The sequence below is a fragment of the Myxine glutinosa genome, chromosome 11 (genome assembly GCF_964187855.1).
Source record: "Myxine glutinosa chromosome 11, kmMyxGlut1.1, whole genome shotgun sequence".
Lineage (NCBI taxonomy): Eukaryota > Metazoa > Chordata > Myxini > Myxiniformes > Myxinidae > Myxine > Myxine glutinosa.
In genome coordinates this window covers 112,789,382-112,809,469 of record NC_136271.1, presented here as the reverse complement: position 1 = coordinate 112,809,469, position 20,088 = coordinate 112,789,382, and the positions used below count along the sequence as shown (strand labels likewise).

At 46.8% G+C, this 20,088-nt stretch overlaps 2 protein-coding genes across 2 annotated transcripts in view; one reads left to right on the top strand and one right to left on the bottom strand.

Annotated features, from left to right (window-relative positions):
• The window catches only part of LOC137436980 (zinc finger and BTB domain-containing protein 18), a 110,553-nt gene that overhangs the window by 6,491 nt on the left and 83,974 nt on the right, over positions 1–20,088 (top strand). Inside the window, exon 2 of the mRNA XM_078787004.1 lies at positions 15,195–15,267. The gene's annotated coding sequence lies outside the window, so the exon portion shown is untranslated. The remainder of the gene's footprint in view (positions 1–15,194; positions 15,268–20,088) is intronic.
• The window catches only part of LOC137436984 (uncharacterized), a 91,049-nt gene continuing 77,724 nt past the window's right edge, over positions 6,764–20,088 (bottom strand). The window contains exon 3 of the mRNA XM_078787005.1: positions 6,764–9,628. Within this exon, the coding sequence (XP_078643131.1) occupies positions 8,643–9,527 (885 nt within the window). The 5' untranslated portion in view covers positions 9,528–9,628 and the 3' untranslated portion in view covers positions 6,764–8,642. The remainder of the gene's footprint in view (positions 9,629–20,088) is intronic.

The following is a 20,088-nucleotide window of genomic DNA, read 5'->3' as shown; positions in this document are numbered from 1 at the left end:
AGTCCGATCCGATTCCTTTAGCCGGAAATCCGTGGACAAAGACCCTCAATATTCCAACTCACCCTGTATAAGCTCCAATGGTCCTATCTTGCCAGCTCATCGAGATTTATAAAAAGTTTTCCTTTTTCTTGGACTAGTTAAAGTCGTTTTGATTTATTCATTCCGACCGAGTCGCGGTTCCTTTTTTGTGCCGAGGGCTCGGGTCCAGGTGCAGCACCGCGGTCCCCACCACACACCACGCACACTGGAGCGGGCGAGTTCGAACTCGATCCACGTTGAGCCAAAACACCGGTGTGCACCTTCCAACTTTCATGGGCTTTTGTCACTCGTTATGCACCACAAAAGCACCAGATACGCCGAGCCTCGGGGTTAGAGTTACAAAAGGCCTGTGTGCCCGCCCGGTGCTTTGATGACGCGCCAAACTTCTGCCGCTACGAACCGAGCAGGAGCCGCTGGAACAAAGCGGAGGAGGGGGGGAGACCGGCGGCGCGGGTCTCATGTAAATGATGTACAATACCTTGGGTCCCAGGACGAGCTCGTTCATTATACACGTTCAATTCATGTACTGCTCGACCATCAGCGACATCAGTGTGTGTGTGTGTGTGTGTGTGTATATATATATATATATATATATGTGTGTGTGTGTGTGTGTGTGTGTGTGTGTGTGTGTGTGTGTGTGTGTGTGTGTGTGTGTGTGTGTGTGTATGTGTGTGTGTGTGTATATATATATATATATATACATGTGTGTGTGTGTGTGTGTGTGTGTGTGTGTGTGTGTGTGTGTGTGTGTATGTGTGTGTGTGTGTATATATATATATATATATACATGTGTGTGTGTGTGTGTGTGTGTGTATGTATGTATGTGTGTGTGTGTATATACGTGTATATGTGTGTATATATATATATGTGTGTGTGTGTGTGTGTGTGTGTGTGTGTGTGTGTGTGTGTGTGTGTGTGTGTGTGTGTGTGTGTGTCCGATAGGATGGCGCAGAGGCAGTGTATATACTTACCTTTGAACGCACTTATCACTTAGTCAGGTTCACTATGTTTTTTCGTTCAAAGTTTTGGTAGATTAGCAAAACTATACATTTTTGGAATATTCAGAGCATGAGGAATCCAAAAATTAATGTTGGCATTTTTGTAGACACCTTTGCGAAAATGACACTCAGGACAGTGATGAAGATCTGTAAAAGCATATTCCTGAACGGTATAGACCTCGTAGATCCTGTGTATAGGACTTATAGTTCAATCTGATACTACCTATAACTTCCTATAACAACCTATAACTTCAAAGGACTTGCAATATCATGTATTATGTAATACAGTTATATCACAAATATAAAGACAATGGTTTTCAATTACCTTTGTTTGTTGCTTTTCTATAATCCTGAGCACTATTTTGAGGCCTTTATTGGTTTCCTTGACCCAGAAAACATAGGATTAGCATATTTAATGAAGTCTCTAGGTTGACTAGAAGCCGAGATCGCGCAAAATATGTATTTTATGGCGGCCATTTTCAAAATCCAAAATGGCGGCCATGCAGGTGTCTGTGCAAATGCCAACATTGATTTTCAGATTCTCCATGCTCCGAAGATTCCAAAAATGTACAGGTTTGCTAATCCCAAAATTTTGAAAGAAATTATATTTGTTAACATAGTGAACCGGACTATCTTCATCACTGTCCTGAGTGTCATTTTCGCAAAGGTGTCTACGCAAATGTAAACATTAATTTTTGGATTCCTCATGCTCTGAATATTCCAAAAATGTATAGTTTTGCTAATCTACCAAAATTTTGAACGAAATTATATTTGTTAACATAGTGAACCTGACTAACTGAACCTCTTGTCTGGGTTCGATTCCCCACCAGACCATAAACTGTCAGATTGTAATTTCATAAGCAGAGAATGTTGCATCACAAACTTTGCCGCCTCCTCGGATGGACGTCAATTCCAGTCTACTCGGATTGGTTGGTGGATGTTTCAGGATGATCCCATTCACGGTGTATTTTGCGAAGAGTAGGCGAGTTATCTTCGGCACCCTGAATAAACTGCAAATTCCTCGTGTTGCTTCCAGTGCAACGTCAGGCCTGGGCAGCCGGTTCGTGAAAGACTTGGGCTGACAACTTTCTCCGACAAACTCCACAATAAGGTGGGAATAATTGGGGCCATTAAATGTTGGAGTGGTAGTAGTAGTGGTAGTAATGATAGTAGTAGTAGTGCTTTTGTTGGAAAGGTTACAGAGATTTGCGTTCAGAGTTCATGCAAGCTCAGGCAAACATATGTTCCCAGTTTAATGTCGCTCAATTCCTCATCTCTGCAAGTCCATGGTTTGAACTACAGTAGACAAGGTAGAGCATTTTGAAGAGAAAGCACTACCAAGACAGATAAGGGGAAGGTAAAAGAACGCCAAAGAACACCAAAAAAAAGAACGCCAAAGAACACCAAAAAGAATGCCAAATAACACATTTATACAAATAAGAGCAAAATATCTTGTGGGGAGACCGTACAAAGCGCATCATTTATAGTCCAGGTTTCCTTAAACTTTTGAACAGTGTTACTATATTCTGCCGCCTTGTACTCCGAAATAATGCGTGAGCGTATTAAGCCCTTCAGACATACAGAACTGTGTTCCACCACATCTTTCTCAATTTTTGCCTTCCTGGTTTTATATATTGCCATTTTTGCACAGGCTAAAATAAAGTTAACAAGGAGATCTCGTGACTTGCTTAGTTTCTTTACCGGGTGCCCGATGATAAAAAGTGTTGGAGAGAAGTGAAGCCAGAAGCGCAAGAGAAGATTTTTCATCAGTAAGAACACTGGTTCAAGACGGTGACATTGAAGGTATATGTGAAATATAGTTTCCCTTTCACCACAAAAGCAGCAATCCTCTGAGACGTTAGTGAAGTGCCGCATCATAGATCCAGAGCTCAGTGCACCATGTAGCAACCTCCAACTTAAGTCTGCCATCATTCTTGGCGTTGGGTAGAGATAGAGTGAAACCCAACGTGGATGAACAGTCGAAGGAAGTGGAAGAATCTCACGCCAGGGAGTATCCAGTCGGGTTGCAAGAGCTATATAATGGAGCGAGTGGATCACTAGCAGGTATATATTTTTCCTTGATAGCCCACAGAACGACATTTCCACTGTGCCAGGGGTCTTACTCATATTGTTTGCAGGTATTGGCTGAGAGAGCTCGCAACATCGTGGTCGGATTTTAAAATCCATGGAGTTACCGATGGACATCTGTCCAGATCCATCACCCTCTTTGGGATTCTCTAGATATTCCAGACAATCGAGAGGCAAGGAGCTTTTGACCTCTTCAAGTATCCTGGAGGGGATCCTGATTGTCCTCAGGCCCATTTTCGCTGCGAGTTCCTTGGGTAAAAGCGTTCTCTTACCATCGTTCAGAAGGTCTCCCACTGTGGATATGCTACCAGCTAAGAGGCTCCTTCTTACTGAAAAGGAAGCCAGAGTTGGGCCCTGTAGAAGAGGGTTGAGAATGAGCGGTTCTTCTAACAGGTCCTTGCCTGGATAAGGAACTGTTCTTTGTACGTCGACTACATTCCAAGCCTTCAGCATTTCTTGATAAAAAGGAGGCAATGTAGCACTAGACAGGCTCCGAGATGTAATGATGAAAAGATTCCTTTTGTACCCAAGATTGAGCACTTTGCTGAAAAAGTATGATGCCAGTGAGCACCATTGCGGTGCAGGGTTCACATGTAGGTAACGTTGTATGGTCTTCAGCCTGGATGCGTGGTAGTGGCTTCGAAGGCAGGGAAAAGACTGTCCACCTTCTGAAAAAGGCAAGCTCAGAATGCCCAGGGAAACCCAGTGTTTACCATTCCAAAAGTAGTCCAGTAGCTTCCTCTGCATCTTAACCAGAAACTCCTCTGGAGTGCTTATGCAAGAGAGCCTGAATACTAACTTCGGAATTATAAACTGTTTAATAAGGAGTGTTTTTCCCCTCAGAGACAGGACTTTTAGTAGTCCACTCCAGTCTCTCAACTTTGCTTCGATCTTGTCCCCTAAAGTGTTCCAGTTAATGAGTGGTGAGGACCCATGGGAAGTGGATAAGTGCACCCCCAAATATTTGAGCTCATTGCGACTCCAGGTCAATTTCTGAAAAAGTGTTGGTAACTCCTTTACCTGCATTTGTCCAATTAGAAGCCCCGAGCTTTTCCTCCAATTGATTGTAGCAGACGATGCTGCTGAATAGACCTGCTGACAATCATAAACTATTTGCATATCCCTTGCATTACTGGCAAACACGAGAACATCATCTGCATATGCAGAAAGTTTGAGGTTGACCGTGTTGTGTGGCACCACAATGCTAGTTAGCCTTCTTCTCATCAAACAAAGGAAGGGTTCGATACATAGGGAATATAATTGGCCGGACAGGGGACATCCTTGTCTTATTCCTCTCTCAAATGGAAAGGGCGCGAGCAAGAAACCGTTGACTTTGACTAGGCATTCTGCCGACATGTACAACATCTGAATCATGCCTACAAATCTCCTCCCCAACCCAAATGTTAGCAAGGTTTCAAACAGATACTCATGGTTCATCTGGTCAAAGGCTTTCTCCTGATCCAAGGAAAGAAATCCGACTTGAGTCCGTCATGTCCGCATACTGTATCAGGTCTCTGACAAGGGATATGTTGTCATGTATTGTCCTGCCTGGAATGGCATAAGATTGGTCCGGGCTGACTAATTTTGTCAGGACTGGTCCGAGACGGAGTGACAACATTTTAGCCATGACCTTATAATCCACACACAGCAGAGACACAGGGCGGTAATTCTTCAAGTCTCTCAAGTCACCGTGATGATTCTCAGCCAATCATTCTACCCCGCCATGCTTTTTGCCAATCATGCTATGCCGCCATGCTTTTAGCCAATCATGCTACCCCGCCATGCTTTTAGCCAATTGTGCTACCCTGCCATGCTTTTAGCCAATCATGCTACCCCACCATGCTTTTAGCCAATCATGATACCGCTGTTGTGAAAATCAACCAGATCCACAACTTTGTCCCATAGGTAGGTTTAATCTCAATTAGATCTTTGGCATCATCCTGTAAAAATACAATCATGCAATAGATATCAGGATCTCGGTATCATACAGTGGGGTCCGATAATAATAGTCAAAGCAAGCGAGTTTAGTATATATGTGCGAGTCTAGCATATACGTACCATTCAAGACTACATGTAAAGTAAATGTCACAGGAGTGGCTAGGCGTCACGGACGTCCCAGGTTTTATAGACGCCCTTCAGTGGCTGAAGCGAGTAACTCTCCTGGGTTCAACCTTGGTATAATTTCACTACATTCTCCCCGCCGTTAGAACTATACTGCCGCTAGGCAGATCGCAAGCGTGCGTCAGCATTAATTGATTGGGGGTACGTCATTCCATGTCAGTCGGTCCACCCGTAGCGGTCGGGGTGGCGAACTACCCTGCCAGCCCGCGTCCAGAAACTACCGGGTACGGCGTCCCCAAGCCCCGTCGGAGTAGCCGCTGGAGGCAGGTGTCGGAGGGGGCACCTCAGAGCCTTCAGGCAGGGGTGTAGGTGACGACAGAGGTGACGGCAAAGGTTCCATAGAGGAAGCTTCGGTAGAGTCCATAGACTTGTAGATCGGTTCGTCGATATCTCTATAAGGGTCGATGACCCCACAAGGGGCGAGATGGCGTACGGAGACAGTGGACTCGCGTCCATCTGCCGTCAGCACACGAGCATGCTCGGGATTAGCCTGGAGTACCTGCACCTTATCCACAAAGGGGTCGTACTTGCTCGTGCGCACCGCTCGTTTGAGATAAGCCGGCCCCGGCTCAGCGAGCCAGCTGGGTAAAGATCGGATACTACCCGAGCTTCTAGGGTGGTGGAACAGTCTTTCGTGAGGAGTCTGGTTGGTGGCCGTACATAGGAGAGCCCGGATCGAGTTCAGAGCCGCAGGTAGCGACCAAGCCCATTTATCGAGACCCGGCCGAGGGTCTGGAGGCTTAGCGTGACGGCCCTCCATATAATCCCATTGAAGCGTTTGATCTGCCCATTCGCCTGGGGTCTGTACGGTGTGGTGTAACTCGAAGGAACATTATTTTGGAGCAAATAACCTCTCACCTCCTGCGACAGGAACACCGCACCCCGATCGGTATGCACGTAGGCCGGATACCCAAACATAGAAAACAAATTCTGCAGGCACCGTATGACCGTGGCAGCCGTCATGCACGTGTAAGCAAAGGGGAATCGCGAGTACTCATCAACGATAGTGAGCAGATAACGAGAGTTACTCGACACCGGCAGCGGCCCTTTGAAATCCATCGCCAATCTCTCCCACGGTCTAGTAGCCCTAACCAGCGTCCCCATTGGAGGGTTGTAAAAACGCGGTTTGAGTTCCGCACATATAGCGCAGTCACGGCAGATCCGCCGGATGTCCTCAATCGAGTACGGCAGATTACCACTATGCACAAAATGAGCGAAATGCGTCACCCATGGATGACACATAGTGTCGTGCAAAGTACGCAGCCCCTCCAAAGTTACGATCCCCGCGCACGTAGCCGGCCTCGATAAGGCGTCGGCGACCAGGTTATCCTTCCCCGGGCGGTATTTGATGGTGTAGCAGAAGTCGGCGAGTTCGATACGCCAGCGAGTGATTTTCTCATTCTTAATACGTTGAGCATGTAAGGTGTCGTACATGAACGCAACGCTTTGTTGTTCCTTCATGATTTGGAAGCATCGCCCGAGTAAGTACGGTCGCCATCGCTGAATCGACTCGACGATCGCGTACGCTTCCTTTTCGACAGACGAATGCCTCCGCTCAGCGGAGGTGAGAGTCCGCGAAAAGAAAGCCACAGGGCACCCCCCCTGGGAGAGAGTCGCCGCTATCGCATGATCCGAGGCATCACTTTCTACGACGAAAGATTCGCTCTCGTCGATTGTCGCCACAGCGGCGCCAGCGATGTCGGCCTTAAGGCCCCCGAAGGCCGCCAAGGCGGCCGGGCTCATGGGGAACGTGTCGCAGGCCACGAGGGGGCGGAGCTTCACGGAGAAATTTTGCACCCACTTCGAATAGTGGGCGAACAGCCCGAGAGCACGCTTCAGCGAAGCTCGATCGCCGGGCGGGGCCATATCGAGCAAAGGTCGCAGACGCTCCTTATCCGGAGAGACAGAGCCATGGGTCACGGTGTACCCCAGAAGATCTATCGTGCGTTGAGAGTAACGACACTTAGCCTCATTCATGGTTAGGCGATACCTATGCGCGACCTCGAGGAAGCGCTTCAGATTAGCATCGTGATGCTCCTGGTCATACCCACAAACCGTAAGATTGTCCAGATAAACAAAGACATCTGTCAAGTTCTCCTTAGTAACGAGGTCGTCCATAGCCCTCTGAAAACAGGCGACCCCGTTCGTTACCCCAAAAGGTAATCGGGTGAACTGGTATAACCTTTGACCCGATTCAAAGGCGGTGTAGATGCGATCAGCCCTGGAGATGGGGATCTGATGATACGCACGACGCAGATCGAGAGTGCTGTAGACGGAGTACTGGGCCACCAGTCGTACTAGCGCGTCCATCCCCGGTAAGGGGTAGGCGTCCAGCTGTGTAAAGCGATTAACCGTCTGTGAGTAGTTGATTACCATGCACCGGCGATGGGCCTCACTTCGCACCACTAAGACCTGGGCCCGCCACGGCGACCGGCTAGGTTCGATAACACCGTCCTTTAAGAGTTGGGCCGTTTCTTCCGCAATGAATTGCGCGTCCGCTCGTGAGTAGCGCCGCGATTTTACCACTACAGGAGCGCAGTCAGTGGTCAGGTTGGGGAACAGTGAAAGAGGCTCAATTTCCATTTTCGCGAGTGCACACACAGCAAGCGTGTCCGTCCCACCGAATTCAATTTCCAAACGTCCATGTCGCTTAAGGAAATCGTGTCCTAACAGGATGTCAGCACATAAGGCAGGCAAGACCATGAGATGTACATCGGAAAACAAGCGTCCCTTTATCACAAGTGTCAATCGACATTCCCCCTTCGTGCTGAGCCGAAGTCCCTGGGAGGCCATGAAGATCCGTCGTGTAGTCCCGATGACTGGCCAACCATGTTGACGCACCAGCCGCTGATCGATGAAACTATCCGTAGATCCTGTGTCGACTAGGGCCCATGCAAAAATGCCTTCGACCAAGAGCGGGATAATGGCCTGATGAAGGCCAGAAGATCCGGCAGGTATTGCGCCGTCCGAGAGAGAACATCGCGCCTCACGCATGGATCCCACACCGGCTGCAGTTTTCCGGTCGTTTGAGGAGCCTCCGGAGGGCCCCCGTGCCAAACGCATAGTTGGTCGTGCCGATCCAAGAGCGTGTAGTTCGTACGAGCCGCCATCAGAGGGCGCTCGTGTCACGTGTGAAAGATCGCAGTCAATTGTACTTTCACTGCCGTCAGATGGCGCATGCACATGCACATCAGGAGAAGCTTTCAAAGCCGGAACTTTTTGTTTGTTTGAGGACGGCGTTCGAACGCCGGTCAAGGTCGGTCGCTCCGCGGCCGGTCGCATTCGCGCCATTTGTTGTGGCGGCCCGATGTATCTCACCAAGGACATGCGTGCAGCCAGGGGCCCGGGAGGAGGAGGACAGCTCATCAAGGCCGGGTGAGGCGCCCCGCTCTGTGCTCAGTCCGCTGGCTCGGCGATAAGCCCATTCAAGGTCGCGCGTGCTCGTATGCCCCATGCGGCCTTCTTGCAGACTTTAGCAAAGTGTCCTTTTGTAGAACACAAATGGCATATGGCTTCCCGAGCCGGACACGCTGACCTGGGATGCTGTCGGTTGCCACAGAAGTAACACGTCGCGTTCCGGTCAGGCCTGGGCCTGGCTGCTGTAGCTGCTGCTAGGCCGGAATCCGAGTCCACCTCGGGAGCGGCCAGGGGCTCGGCGATAGCCGAGCCCGCACCCGTATCCTCGGCGGTAGCCCTCTCCGGTGGCGGGAGTTGAGAAGTCCCCGCGACGATCCGAGAGTGGTCATAAGCGGTGGATTGTTTCCGGGCCTCAGTGTAAACGTTGGCCAACCGTAGGGCCTCCGCGAATGTCAGGTCAGCTGTCTCCAAGAGCCTGAGTCTCAGATCTGTAGAGCTGATTCCAGAGACGAAAGCGTCTCGGACAAGATCGTCTTGGACTTGCTCGTGTGTCCGTACCTCTTGAGTACTGTCCGCGAGGAGGTGCCGCAGCTCCTGAGCGAAGTGGTCGATCGACTCGGTTGGCTGTTGACGTCGCGTGGTGAGCAGATGCCTGTTGTACACCACGCTCCGTTTCTTAATGTAAAGTCGCTTTAGTTCCGCCACGGCGGCATCATACGTCGTACATCGAACGATGCTCCTGTAAATGTTGTGGTCGACTTTGTTCTGTAGCACAGACAGCTTCATTTCAGCGGTGGGTACAGCATCCTGGGCGCCGAACTGGTTCTCCAGCGTTTTGAGCCAGTGAGCGAACACCGAGCCCGATTCCTCAGCTTGTGGGTCGGAGCCGAGTATTGGTACGTTGATCATCTTGTGTCCCGCCATTTCCGTAGATCTTAATTGAGATTAAGTGTTGTGAAAATCAACCAGATCCACAACGTTGTCCCATAGGTAGGTTTAATCTCAATTAGATCTTTGGCATCATCCTGTAAAAATACAATCGTGCAATAGATATCAGTATCTCGGTATCATACAGAGGGGTCCGATAATAATAGTCAAAGCAAGCGAGTCTAGTATATATGTGCGAGTCTAGCATATACGTACCATTCAAGACTACATGTAAAGTAAATGTCACAGGAGTGGCTAGGCGTCGCGGACGTCCCAGGTTTTATAGACGCCCTTCAGTGGCTGAAGCGAGTAACTCTCCTGGGTTCAACCTTGGTATAATTTCACTACAACCGCACCATGCATTTAGCCAATCATGCTACCCCGCCATGCATTTATCCAATCATGCTACCCTGTCATGCTTTCAGCCAATCATGCTACCCCGCCATGCATTTAGCCAATCATTCTACCCCGTCATGCTCTCAGCCAATCATGCTACCCCACCATGCTTTTAGCCAATCATTCTACCCCGCCATGCATTTGGCCAATCATGCTACCCCACCATGCATTTAGCCAATCATGCTATCCCATCATGCTCTCAGCCAATCTTGCTACCCCGCCGCGCTCTCAGCCAATCATGCTACCCCGCCATGCTTTGCTCATCCGAAAGAAGAAGGAGAAGATTGTTAAGAGCAGAGTCAGAGTTTCAGTCGTCCTGGAATTTACCACGAGCCAATTTGTTTGAATATTGTGCAGATGGAATAAAAATCGATATACAGATTCGAGCAATGTTTGAACTAGAGGAAAGAGTCCAAAGTGATACATAGATTTGAAACAGTGGAAGCAGAGAGCAGGTAGTAATCCCCAGGTGTGGTCACCTGGAGTTGAAGCTTTATAAGGATGGATGACGGACAAGCAGAACAATGTTCGCTGGAAAGTGTGGTGAGTTTTCTGTGCGGTTTGAACCTTGAAAACGTTTATTATTGTTGTTGGAGGAATCATCGATGACAACACTCAGCCATGAAGCCTTGACTAATCGTTTATGAACGCACCTTATCGACCTTTCCACGAGTGAGGTACTTTTACCACGATCAAACCGCAAAGGATACTCCACCCTACCTATACCGAGCTAAAGGTGAAGCAGTAATGGATTGTATTTGTAAACACCACGCGTACCTTACCCGGTACATGTTACGGGTGAAATGATCTTTGTTATGTCTTTTTGTTTTATTTATACGTACAGTGTGCAAGGCTCTTGGGGGAGCTGGTACATATGTTATAGGATAAGGGCATTAAGAGGGTTTAGCACACTTTTATATGGACGTTCAAAATGTTCTTCACATGAGATGAGATACTCACAGTATAAAGTCCAATGAATGTGAACACCTTTTATTTTTCAATGTCTACTACTGCTACTACTACTACTACTACTACTACTACTACTACTACTACTACTACTACTACGACTACCACTGTCGTTAGATAAAGTGTTGGTTCAGCAATGTTCAGTTCAGCTAACCCTAACTCAGTTCAGCGAACCCGAAGCACTAATAATACCAATACTACTACTAATACTACCACTACTACTAATAATACCAATACTACTACGACCAGTAATAATACCAATACTACCACTAATACTAATAATACCAATACAACTACTACTACTACTACCACTACTACCAATAATACCAATGCTACTACTAATAATAATACCAATACTACTACTACTACTGCTACTACTACAACTAATAATAATAATAATAATAATAATACCAATACTACTACTACTACCATTACAACTAATACAACCGCTACTACTACTACCACAACCACAACTACGACCACTACTGCTACCACTACTACTACCCCTACCTTTACAGACCCAATTATTCCCACTAGCTTGTGGGCTATGCCAAGGAACGTTTTTGGTCTAAGTCTTTCAAGAACCGGCTGGCGAGGCCTAACGTTCGACCGAAAGAGGCAGGAATTTGTGATTTCTTCAGTGTGCCTGTGGTATCTCTCCTACTCTTCATGAAATACACCATTGGGTGTCCCTTTTCGACGCCAGTTCTGGCAGACAGGTCGTCCAACATAAAGTCCTTTTGACGGACGATGTAGACATCAACGCCTCATCCTGCCTGAGAAAACACACCAGGGTGGCAGTTTGCAGCTGGTTCAGGATTCGAACATAGGCCCCCAGAGGTGAGCACATTTCACGATATTTGTATGCACTTACATTTTGAGGGACAGGACACATTGATGATTCACCCTGCCTGTGAAACACCAGAATGGCAGTTTATAGCTAGGTAGGGATTCAAACCCAGGATAGACCACTTAGAGCGAGTGTGCGTACCTTTAGGCCATCCTGGCAGCATAGAAGCCTCTTCGTATACATTAAATAGGAGGACCTCAGAAAACCATTCGCAAATCGAACAGTATGATGGGATTTGAACCTGGTGTCTTCTCCGTGCTCAGTTGGGGGAACCAACCTCTTTCGGAATTGAGAACGACAGATCAGGAATTAATTATTTACCTCCACGTGGGATCGATGAAACTACTTTGCAAATGAACGTTTTTAGTTCGTCGGACACCGAGAACACAAATGAACGAATTAGCTCGTGACACGGGACACGTATGTTGATGGACTCTTGGGAAAGGGTCAAAGTTCGCATGCACGAAGAGATCAACGTGAGATACCCAGAAGCCAGAGAGTCAAAGCTCATGCAGAATGGACATGAAAGAAGGAAAAAGGAATGATGCGACCTGCGGAGACAGAAGGAAAGCGCAGCTGTAGAAACATGGTGTTGAGGGAGCACACATTCCAGCAAAGTCCATCACTGCCTTGACCTGTGGAGACGAAGATCGACAAAGCTAGAGATGTCTCCATGTCTCCATGTGTCAAGACAGACAGTGAGGGTTCATTTGGAAATCGTAGAGACAGAAAACAACATCTGTCCAATCTCAAGAATAAACTTTCAAACTTGTCTGCCTCTTCAAGAACATGGTGGCACCTTGTTAAGTCTGTCTCGGGAGTCGGGAGCTCCACATCCATCTCTTCGCTAACTTAAAATGGCATCATAACCGACTCCACTCGTGAGGAGGTCGAATAGCTCAATTCTGCGTTTGCTTCAAGATATTGCGTCCCAAGCCCCTCAATCTCTCTGTACCCATCCCCAATCATACATAACTCCTCCTGTATTCTGTCTATTGTCTGTCAAACTTGTCTGCCTCTTCAAGAACATGGTGGCACCTTGTTAAGTCTGTCTCGGGAGTCGGGAGCTCCACTTCCATCTCTTCGCTAACTTAAAATGGCATCATAACCGACTCCACTCGTGAGGAGGTCGAATAGCTCAATTCTGCGTTTGCTTCAAGATATTGCGTCCCAAGCCCCTCAATCTCTCTGTACCCATCCCCAATCATACAGAACTCCTCCTGTATTCTGTCTTTTGCACCTGAGAAGGTGAAGTTCCTGGCAACCCTTTTTTTTTTTTTTTTTTGTATACTGAATCGAGGCTCGTGAAAGAGCTAACATTTACTTCACAAACAAATCAACCAGACAAACAAAATATCTAAAAAGAGGGAGCGGAAGACAAGATGGGGAGAGAAGGGGAAGCACACAAACACAACATTTGAGAGCAGGGAGATGTGTGGGAGGGGGAGGGCTTGGGGGGAGGGGGCGTGGGAAGGGGGGGGGGGGGGTGGAGGGAGAAGTATAAAACACAAGGACACCAAGGACTTCCTGGACAGAAGTTGGTATTTCAAAAAAGTGGATTTGGGGTGAAATTAGCAGGGGTAGAAAAGATCAAGGTTTTGGATGGGGGAAGATAAGAGATGGTGGTGAACAGCTGTTTTAAAGACCTGGAGGGTGGAGTGGGATTGAAGAGAGTGAGGGAGTTTGTTCCAGAGGCAGGAGAAAAGAGGAATGAAGGAGTGAAGGTGAGCAGAGAGTCTTGATTTTGGCAGTTTGACCATAAGAGGGTTGCAGGCAGATCTTGTGCGACCTGCAGGAATATTTGCGGGACAGAGCCCAGAGAGAGCTGGGGGGAGGGGGGGGGCAAGGCCAGAGAGGAGTCGGTAGAAGATGGAAAGACCACCAACCTACCTGCCTGCGGTGAGTGAGTGAGAGGCCCTTGGAGTTAGCTTCATCGCGGGAGATTCCAAAGATTCTGAATGCTTTGGTTTCAACAGCGTGAAGACGAGCTAGGTGTGAGGCAGGAGCACCAGCCCAGAGGGGAGAGCAGTATTCCATTGAGCTGCGGATGAAAGCCTTGTATGTGGTGAGGAGCTCAGGTGTGCCAAGGAAGGACTTCGCACGACGGAGGATGCCCAGTCGGCGACTGGCTTTGGAGGCCAGATTTGAAATGTGGTTTTCCCAGGAAAGATCATGGCAGATAGTGAGACCCAAAAGCTTGAGTGACAGAACTTCTTGGAGACGATTATTCAGAAAGTGGATGGGAGGGTTGTCCAGTCGGTCTTTTCGGAGAGACATCGTAAGAGTGTGAGATTTGTCAGGATTGAAAGACATGTTCCACTTGTTTGCCCAGTCTGTGATTTTGTCCAGGGCTGCAGAGAGTGAGGAGGCAGCAGACTGCCGATCTGAGGGATGAAGAATGGAGCGACAGAGAGTAGAGTCATCAGCAAAGAGATACAGAGGATTTTCAAGAGAGTCAGAGACTCTGTCTGACTCTGCAACTGGAGTGGACGACATCAGCTCACATGTCCTAAAAACCTGCTCTGCTGCTCTTGCACATCCTCTCTCTCTGCCCTTTCAATCCTATCATAAAACACATGCACACTGCTACGACTTCCAGGAAAGAAGTCGGAATTTCAAAAAGGTGGATCTTTCTCCGCCTGACCTGCTGTTGGTGCTTCCCCTTTCCATTTCTGTTCCTTTGCTATGTTGTGTCCCAGCTATTCCACGACACTAGACCTGTATATATATAAATAAAATGTAGTGCACCTCACATGGTGATACCTACAATCAAAGTTTCGTTACAGCCACCAAAGTGTGTTTGAGACTTCTGTCGATGGTAAATCTCTGTTAACCAGGGTTACGCATGCTCATGTCCACAGTGTGCTCATGGTGATTGACCGATGGGTCTCTTCGTACAGGACATTAATGGGGCACACGACCTCGGCTGTTCCAGTTTATAAAGGGACCATAAAGCATTCCATGACATCCAACATGGTACCATTTATGTAATGGTAATACAACATTCCCTGGCAAATTGCACACAGGTTGTTGAACGCCATCCTTCGGAGGGGCATTAGACCAGATGTCCCATCTGCTCGCGTTTGCTGATGGTGGATCTTAAGGTGTCACTTTATATTTTGTAAGAGTAGACCACTGTGTGCTGCCACCATCATGACCTGTATTCAATTTTTTGCCCTGACTATGCCTCTGCGAAAGGCAATGGCAAACCACTTAGTGCTTTCTCTGCCCCGAGACTGCTTTGTCAGCACTGATGCTCTGAAGTCTGAAAACTACGGACATTGAATTATTGTATTAACTGGACAATTATAATTTTAATATTCTTCTTCTTCATTTATTACCCACGTTGAGCAATCATTTGTTTTGTGTGACCATATGTAATACATGGAGTGAAAATGTACGTCACATTGTGTCCAATTATTTTAATAATCCACTGTCTGTTCCCTTTTCAGAGCATTAACGTGACTTTCATAGACTTGTGATGGTGAGCCAACAAATCCCACGAAATTCGTGATCATCGAGACGGTATGTGCTTTTACTGTATGTTTATTTAATTTAATTTTGTAGTTTTTGTCATATGATATTCACACTCTGGTGGTTATGCAGGGTGGATTGGTCATGCAGGGTGGATTGGTCATGCAGGGTGGATTGGTAATGCAGGGTGGATTGGTCATGCAGGGTGGATTGGTCATGCAGGGTGGATTGGTCATGCAGGGTGGATTGGTCATGCAGGGTGGATTGGTCATGCAGGGTGGATTGGTCATGCAGGGTGGATTGGTCATGCAGGGTGGATTGGTCATGCACGGTGGATTGGTTATGCAGGGTGGATTGGTTATGCAGGGTGGATTGGTTATGCAGGGTGGATTGGTCATGCAGGGTGGATTGGTCATGCAGGGTGGATTGGTCATGCAGGGTGGATTGGTCATGCAGGGTGGATTGGTCATGCAGGTGGATTGGTTATGCAGGGTGGATTGGTCATGCAGGGTGGATTGGTCATGCAGGGTGGATTGGTCATGCAGGGTGGAATGGTCATGCAGGGTGGATTGGTCATGCAGGGTGGATTGGTCATGCAGGGTGGATTGGTCATGCACGGTGGATTGGTTATGCAGGTGGATTGGTTATGCATGGTGGATTGGTTATGCAGGGTGGATTGATCATGCAGGGTGGATTGGTCATGCAGGGTGGATTGGTCATGCAGGGTGGATTGGTCATGCAGGGTGGATTGGTCATGCAGGGTGGATTGGTCATGCAGGTGGATTGGTTATGCAGGGTGGATTGGTCATGCAGGGTGGATTGGTTATGCAGGGTGGATTGGTAATGTAGGGTGGATTGGTCATGCAGGGTGGATTGGTCATGCAGGGTGGATTGGTCATGCAGGGTAGATTGGTTATGCATGGTGGATTGGTTATGCAGGGTGGATTGGTTATGCAGGGTGGATTGGTTATGCAGAGTGAGATATGTTATGGTTATGGATAGGTTATGCAGGGTGAATGGTAATGCAGGGTGGATTGGTCATGCAGGGTGGATTGGTTATGCAGGTTGGATTGGTTATGCAGGGTGAATGGTAATGCAGGGTGGATTGGTTATGCAGAGTGAGATATGTTATGGTTATGGATAGGTTATGCAGGGTGAATGGTAATGCAGGGTGGATTGGTTATGCTGGGTGTATTGGTTGTGCTGGGTGTATTGGTTGTGCTGGGTGTATTGGTTGTGCTGGGTGTATTGGTTGTGCTGGGTGTATTGGTTGTGCTGGGTGAATTGGTAATGCAGAGTGAGATATGTTATGGTTATGGATAGGTTATGCAGGGTGAATGGTAATGCAGGGTGGATTGGTAATGCAGAGTGAGATATGTTATGGTTATGGATAGGTTATGCAGGGTGAATGGTAATGCAGGGTGGATTGGTAATGCAGAGTGAGATATGTTATGGTTATGGATAGGTTATGCAGGGTGAATGGTAATGCAGGGTGGATTGGTTATGCTGGGTGTATTGGTTGTGCTGGGTGTATTGGTTGTGCTGGGTGTATTGGTTGTGCTGGGTGGATTGGTTATGCAGGATGGATTGGTAATGCAGGGTGAATTGGTTGTGCTGGGTGAATTGGTTGTGCTGGGTGAATTGGTAATACTGCGTGGATTGGTAATGCAGGGTGGATTTGTTGTGCTGGGTGGATTGGTAATACTGGGTGGATTGGTAATGCAGGGTGAGATATGTTATGGTTATGGATAGGTTATGCAGGGTGAATGGTAATGCAGGGTGGATTGGTTGTGCTGGGTGGATTGGTAATGCAGGGTTGATTGGTAATAATGGGTGGATTGGTAATAATGGGTGGATTGGTAATGCAGGGTTGATTGGTAATAATGGGTGGATTGGTAATGCAGGGTGGATTGGTAATGCAGGGTTGATTGGTAATAATGGGTGGATTGGTAATAATGGGTGGATTGGTAATGCAGGGTGGATTGGTAATGCAGGGTGGATTGGTTATGCAGGGTGGATTGGTTATGCAGAGTGGATTGGTAATGCATGGTGGATTGGTAATGCAGGGTGAATTAGTTATGCAGGGTGAATTGGTAATGCAGAGTGGATTGGTAATGCAGGGTGAATTGGTATTGCAAAGTGGATTGGTAATGCAGGGTGGATTGGTTATGCAGGGTGGATTAGTTATGCAGGGTAGATTGGTAATACTGGGTAGATTATACAAAGTATTATACAAAGATTATACAAAGTACAAAGATTATACAAAGATTATACAAAGTATTTGCATAATGCAGGGTGGATTGGTTATGCAGGGTGGATTAGTTATGCAGGGTGAATTGGTAATGCAGGATGGATCGGTAATGCAGGATGGATCGGTAATGCAGGATGGATTGGTAATGCAGGATGGATTGGTGATGCATGGTGGATTGGTAGTGCTGGGTGGATTGGTAATGCAGGGTGGATTAGTCATGTTGGGTGAATTGGTTATTGTGGTTGGTTTGCCATTGCCTTTCCAATATTTATGACCTCCATTCAGAGATGGATTCTGTCTGTTTAATGTCCTTCGGATGAACAGCTCACATAATGAGGAATCACTCTGCTTACAACACGCCAGAGTGGCAGTTTATACCTGTGTCGAGATTCCCACCCAGGTGAAACAGCTCAAAGGTAAATGTGCGCACTCCAAAACGACCCAGACAACCCCAGCAAAGCCATTAAGGTACCCTTGTTAAGGTACCCCCAACTCTCCATTATTGAAAAAGGTCGATCAAAACAACAATGAAAATACTTGTTTTAGCCATTTATATGACCACCCGGTACATTCTAAGGGACAACCAAGGGTTTTATTGATGCTGTATGTATGATAACTCTTAAATATTGATGTCAATGTCCACTGATCCTCACTCAGAGCAAAACACAGCGATCTTTAAATCATGCGAAGATCATTGATGGTGGACCCTCATAATACATCCTGACATGCCCCATGATCTCGAGAGGGAAGAGTTTGATTTAAAGATCGTCTTGGCTAGAATACCTATTATATCAAATTTAAATGACCCCTTAAACATACATATTTTTGCTTTGTATAATGTTGTGTTATTTTGCAAATAGTTACCTCCACCACCGAAGGTGGACGAAGTTGTTTTCACCTTGTCTGTTTGTTTGTGAACAGGATATCTCAAAAAGTTGTGAACGGATTTGGACGAAACTTGGTGGACATGTTGGGTGTGTGACAAGGACGAAATGTTTCAATTTTGGTGAAGATCTGAATATGGATTGGGATATGAGAATTATTTAATTTTTGAAGTGATTCTTCACCATTGGGAGATCGGGCCAAAAACGATACATAACAGGATATCCCAAAAAGTTGTGGACGGATTTGGACGAAACTTCGTGGACATGTTGGGTGTCTGACAAGGACGAATCGTTTCAATTTTGTTGAGGATCCAGTTCCAGATACTGTAATTTTTTTTAAAATCGAGAATAGTGATTCTCAATTGAGTGCGAGGGCCAAAAACGATATATAACACGATATTTCAAAAAGTTATGGACGAGTTATGGCAAAACTTGGTGGATAAGTTGGGTAAGTGACAAGAACAAGCCGATTAGATTTTGGTTCTGGTCCGAATCCAGATCCGGCCTAACAGTAGGATGCAAAACATAAACTGTTCAGGCTTCTTGTTCTAGTTTGAGTTTGAATTGGTCTTTGGTCAAATAAATGATGGATAAACTGATTAATTGAAGTTTATACAAAATGACAAATCATGCAGGTGAAGACCCATCATGTGCTAGGATAGGTGGTTTATTGGCACAGAGACGAACAGCAAGGTTGTGTGGGATTCCAGGAATAAAAGGTTGGAAATGAACCGACGATTAACGGGGGAAACAGGAAGAAGGTGCTATGTAAAAATCGGGAAAGGACGAAAACGCTTGCGGCTGCATTATAATAGTTTCCACAGCTATGGAGTAATCAAGTTTCTAATCGCATTACGAAGTCTGCTGGGTGGGTTTCACGAGACCGTAAAGACTCTGTAGAGACCAAAGGTGGATATGTCATTCCAAATGGTTCTTACTCCGAGAAAAAAGGGCATAACCCCGCGAAAAATTGGCGAAACAACCCCAAACCCAAACTTTTTCTGTAGGTTATCATAATAAAGCTATGCACCAAGTTTCAGTTGAATATATTAAAGGGTATGGGGAAAAAAGTGTGGAAAACCACTGATGGGGCGGACAGACTGACTGACAGACGGAGAGCAAATCTATCGTCTCCTCCGGATAGGGGACTAATAACTTCATTCTCCTGGAGTTACTTTTGGAGTAAAATAAAAGAATAATGAAGATTCATATGCAAAACATATATGCTTAAAATATGCAAAAAAATTGAACATTTGATAATGCAGAGCCTTGCTGGTATATGTAGATCCTGGTAGATCTGAGAATGAATAATCTATATTAAAGTAGATCTGCATGCGGACTCACACACTGATGCCAAGACCTATTACAATAGCCTTTCCCGTCTCTCCAGGAATGAGCTAGGTTAATTATTATACGGACTAGCCAAAACCCGTGGAACATCCACGGAAGGGAGGATGTGGTGTATGGATAGAGTGTACCATTATGGATGGCATAGGGGATTTGCTTGTCCGAGTAAGAGTTAGGAAGATAGATGAGAATGAAGAGTGCGTATATGAACAACGATCACCGACACCGGCACAAATGCATGCTCTGGATTGTCCACTCAGTGGACGGCTTGCTTTCGCCTTCGCCTGTCCAATCAGCAGACGGCTTGCTTCGCCTTCGCCCAGCAGACGCCAATACGATGGCGTCGTAAGATGGCGTCGTATCGGCAGTTAATCGGATGCTTTTGGGCCC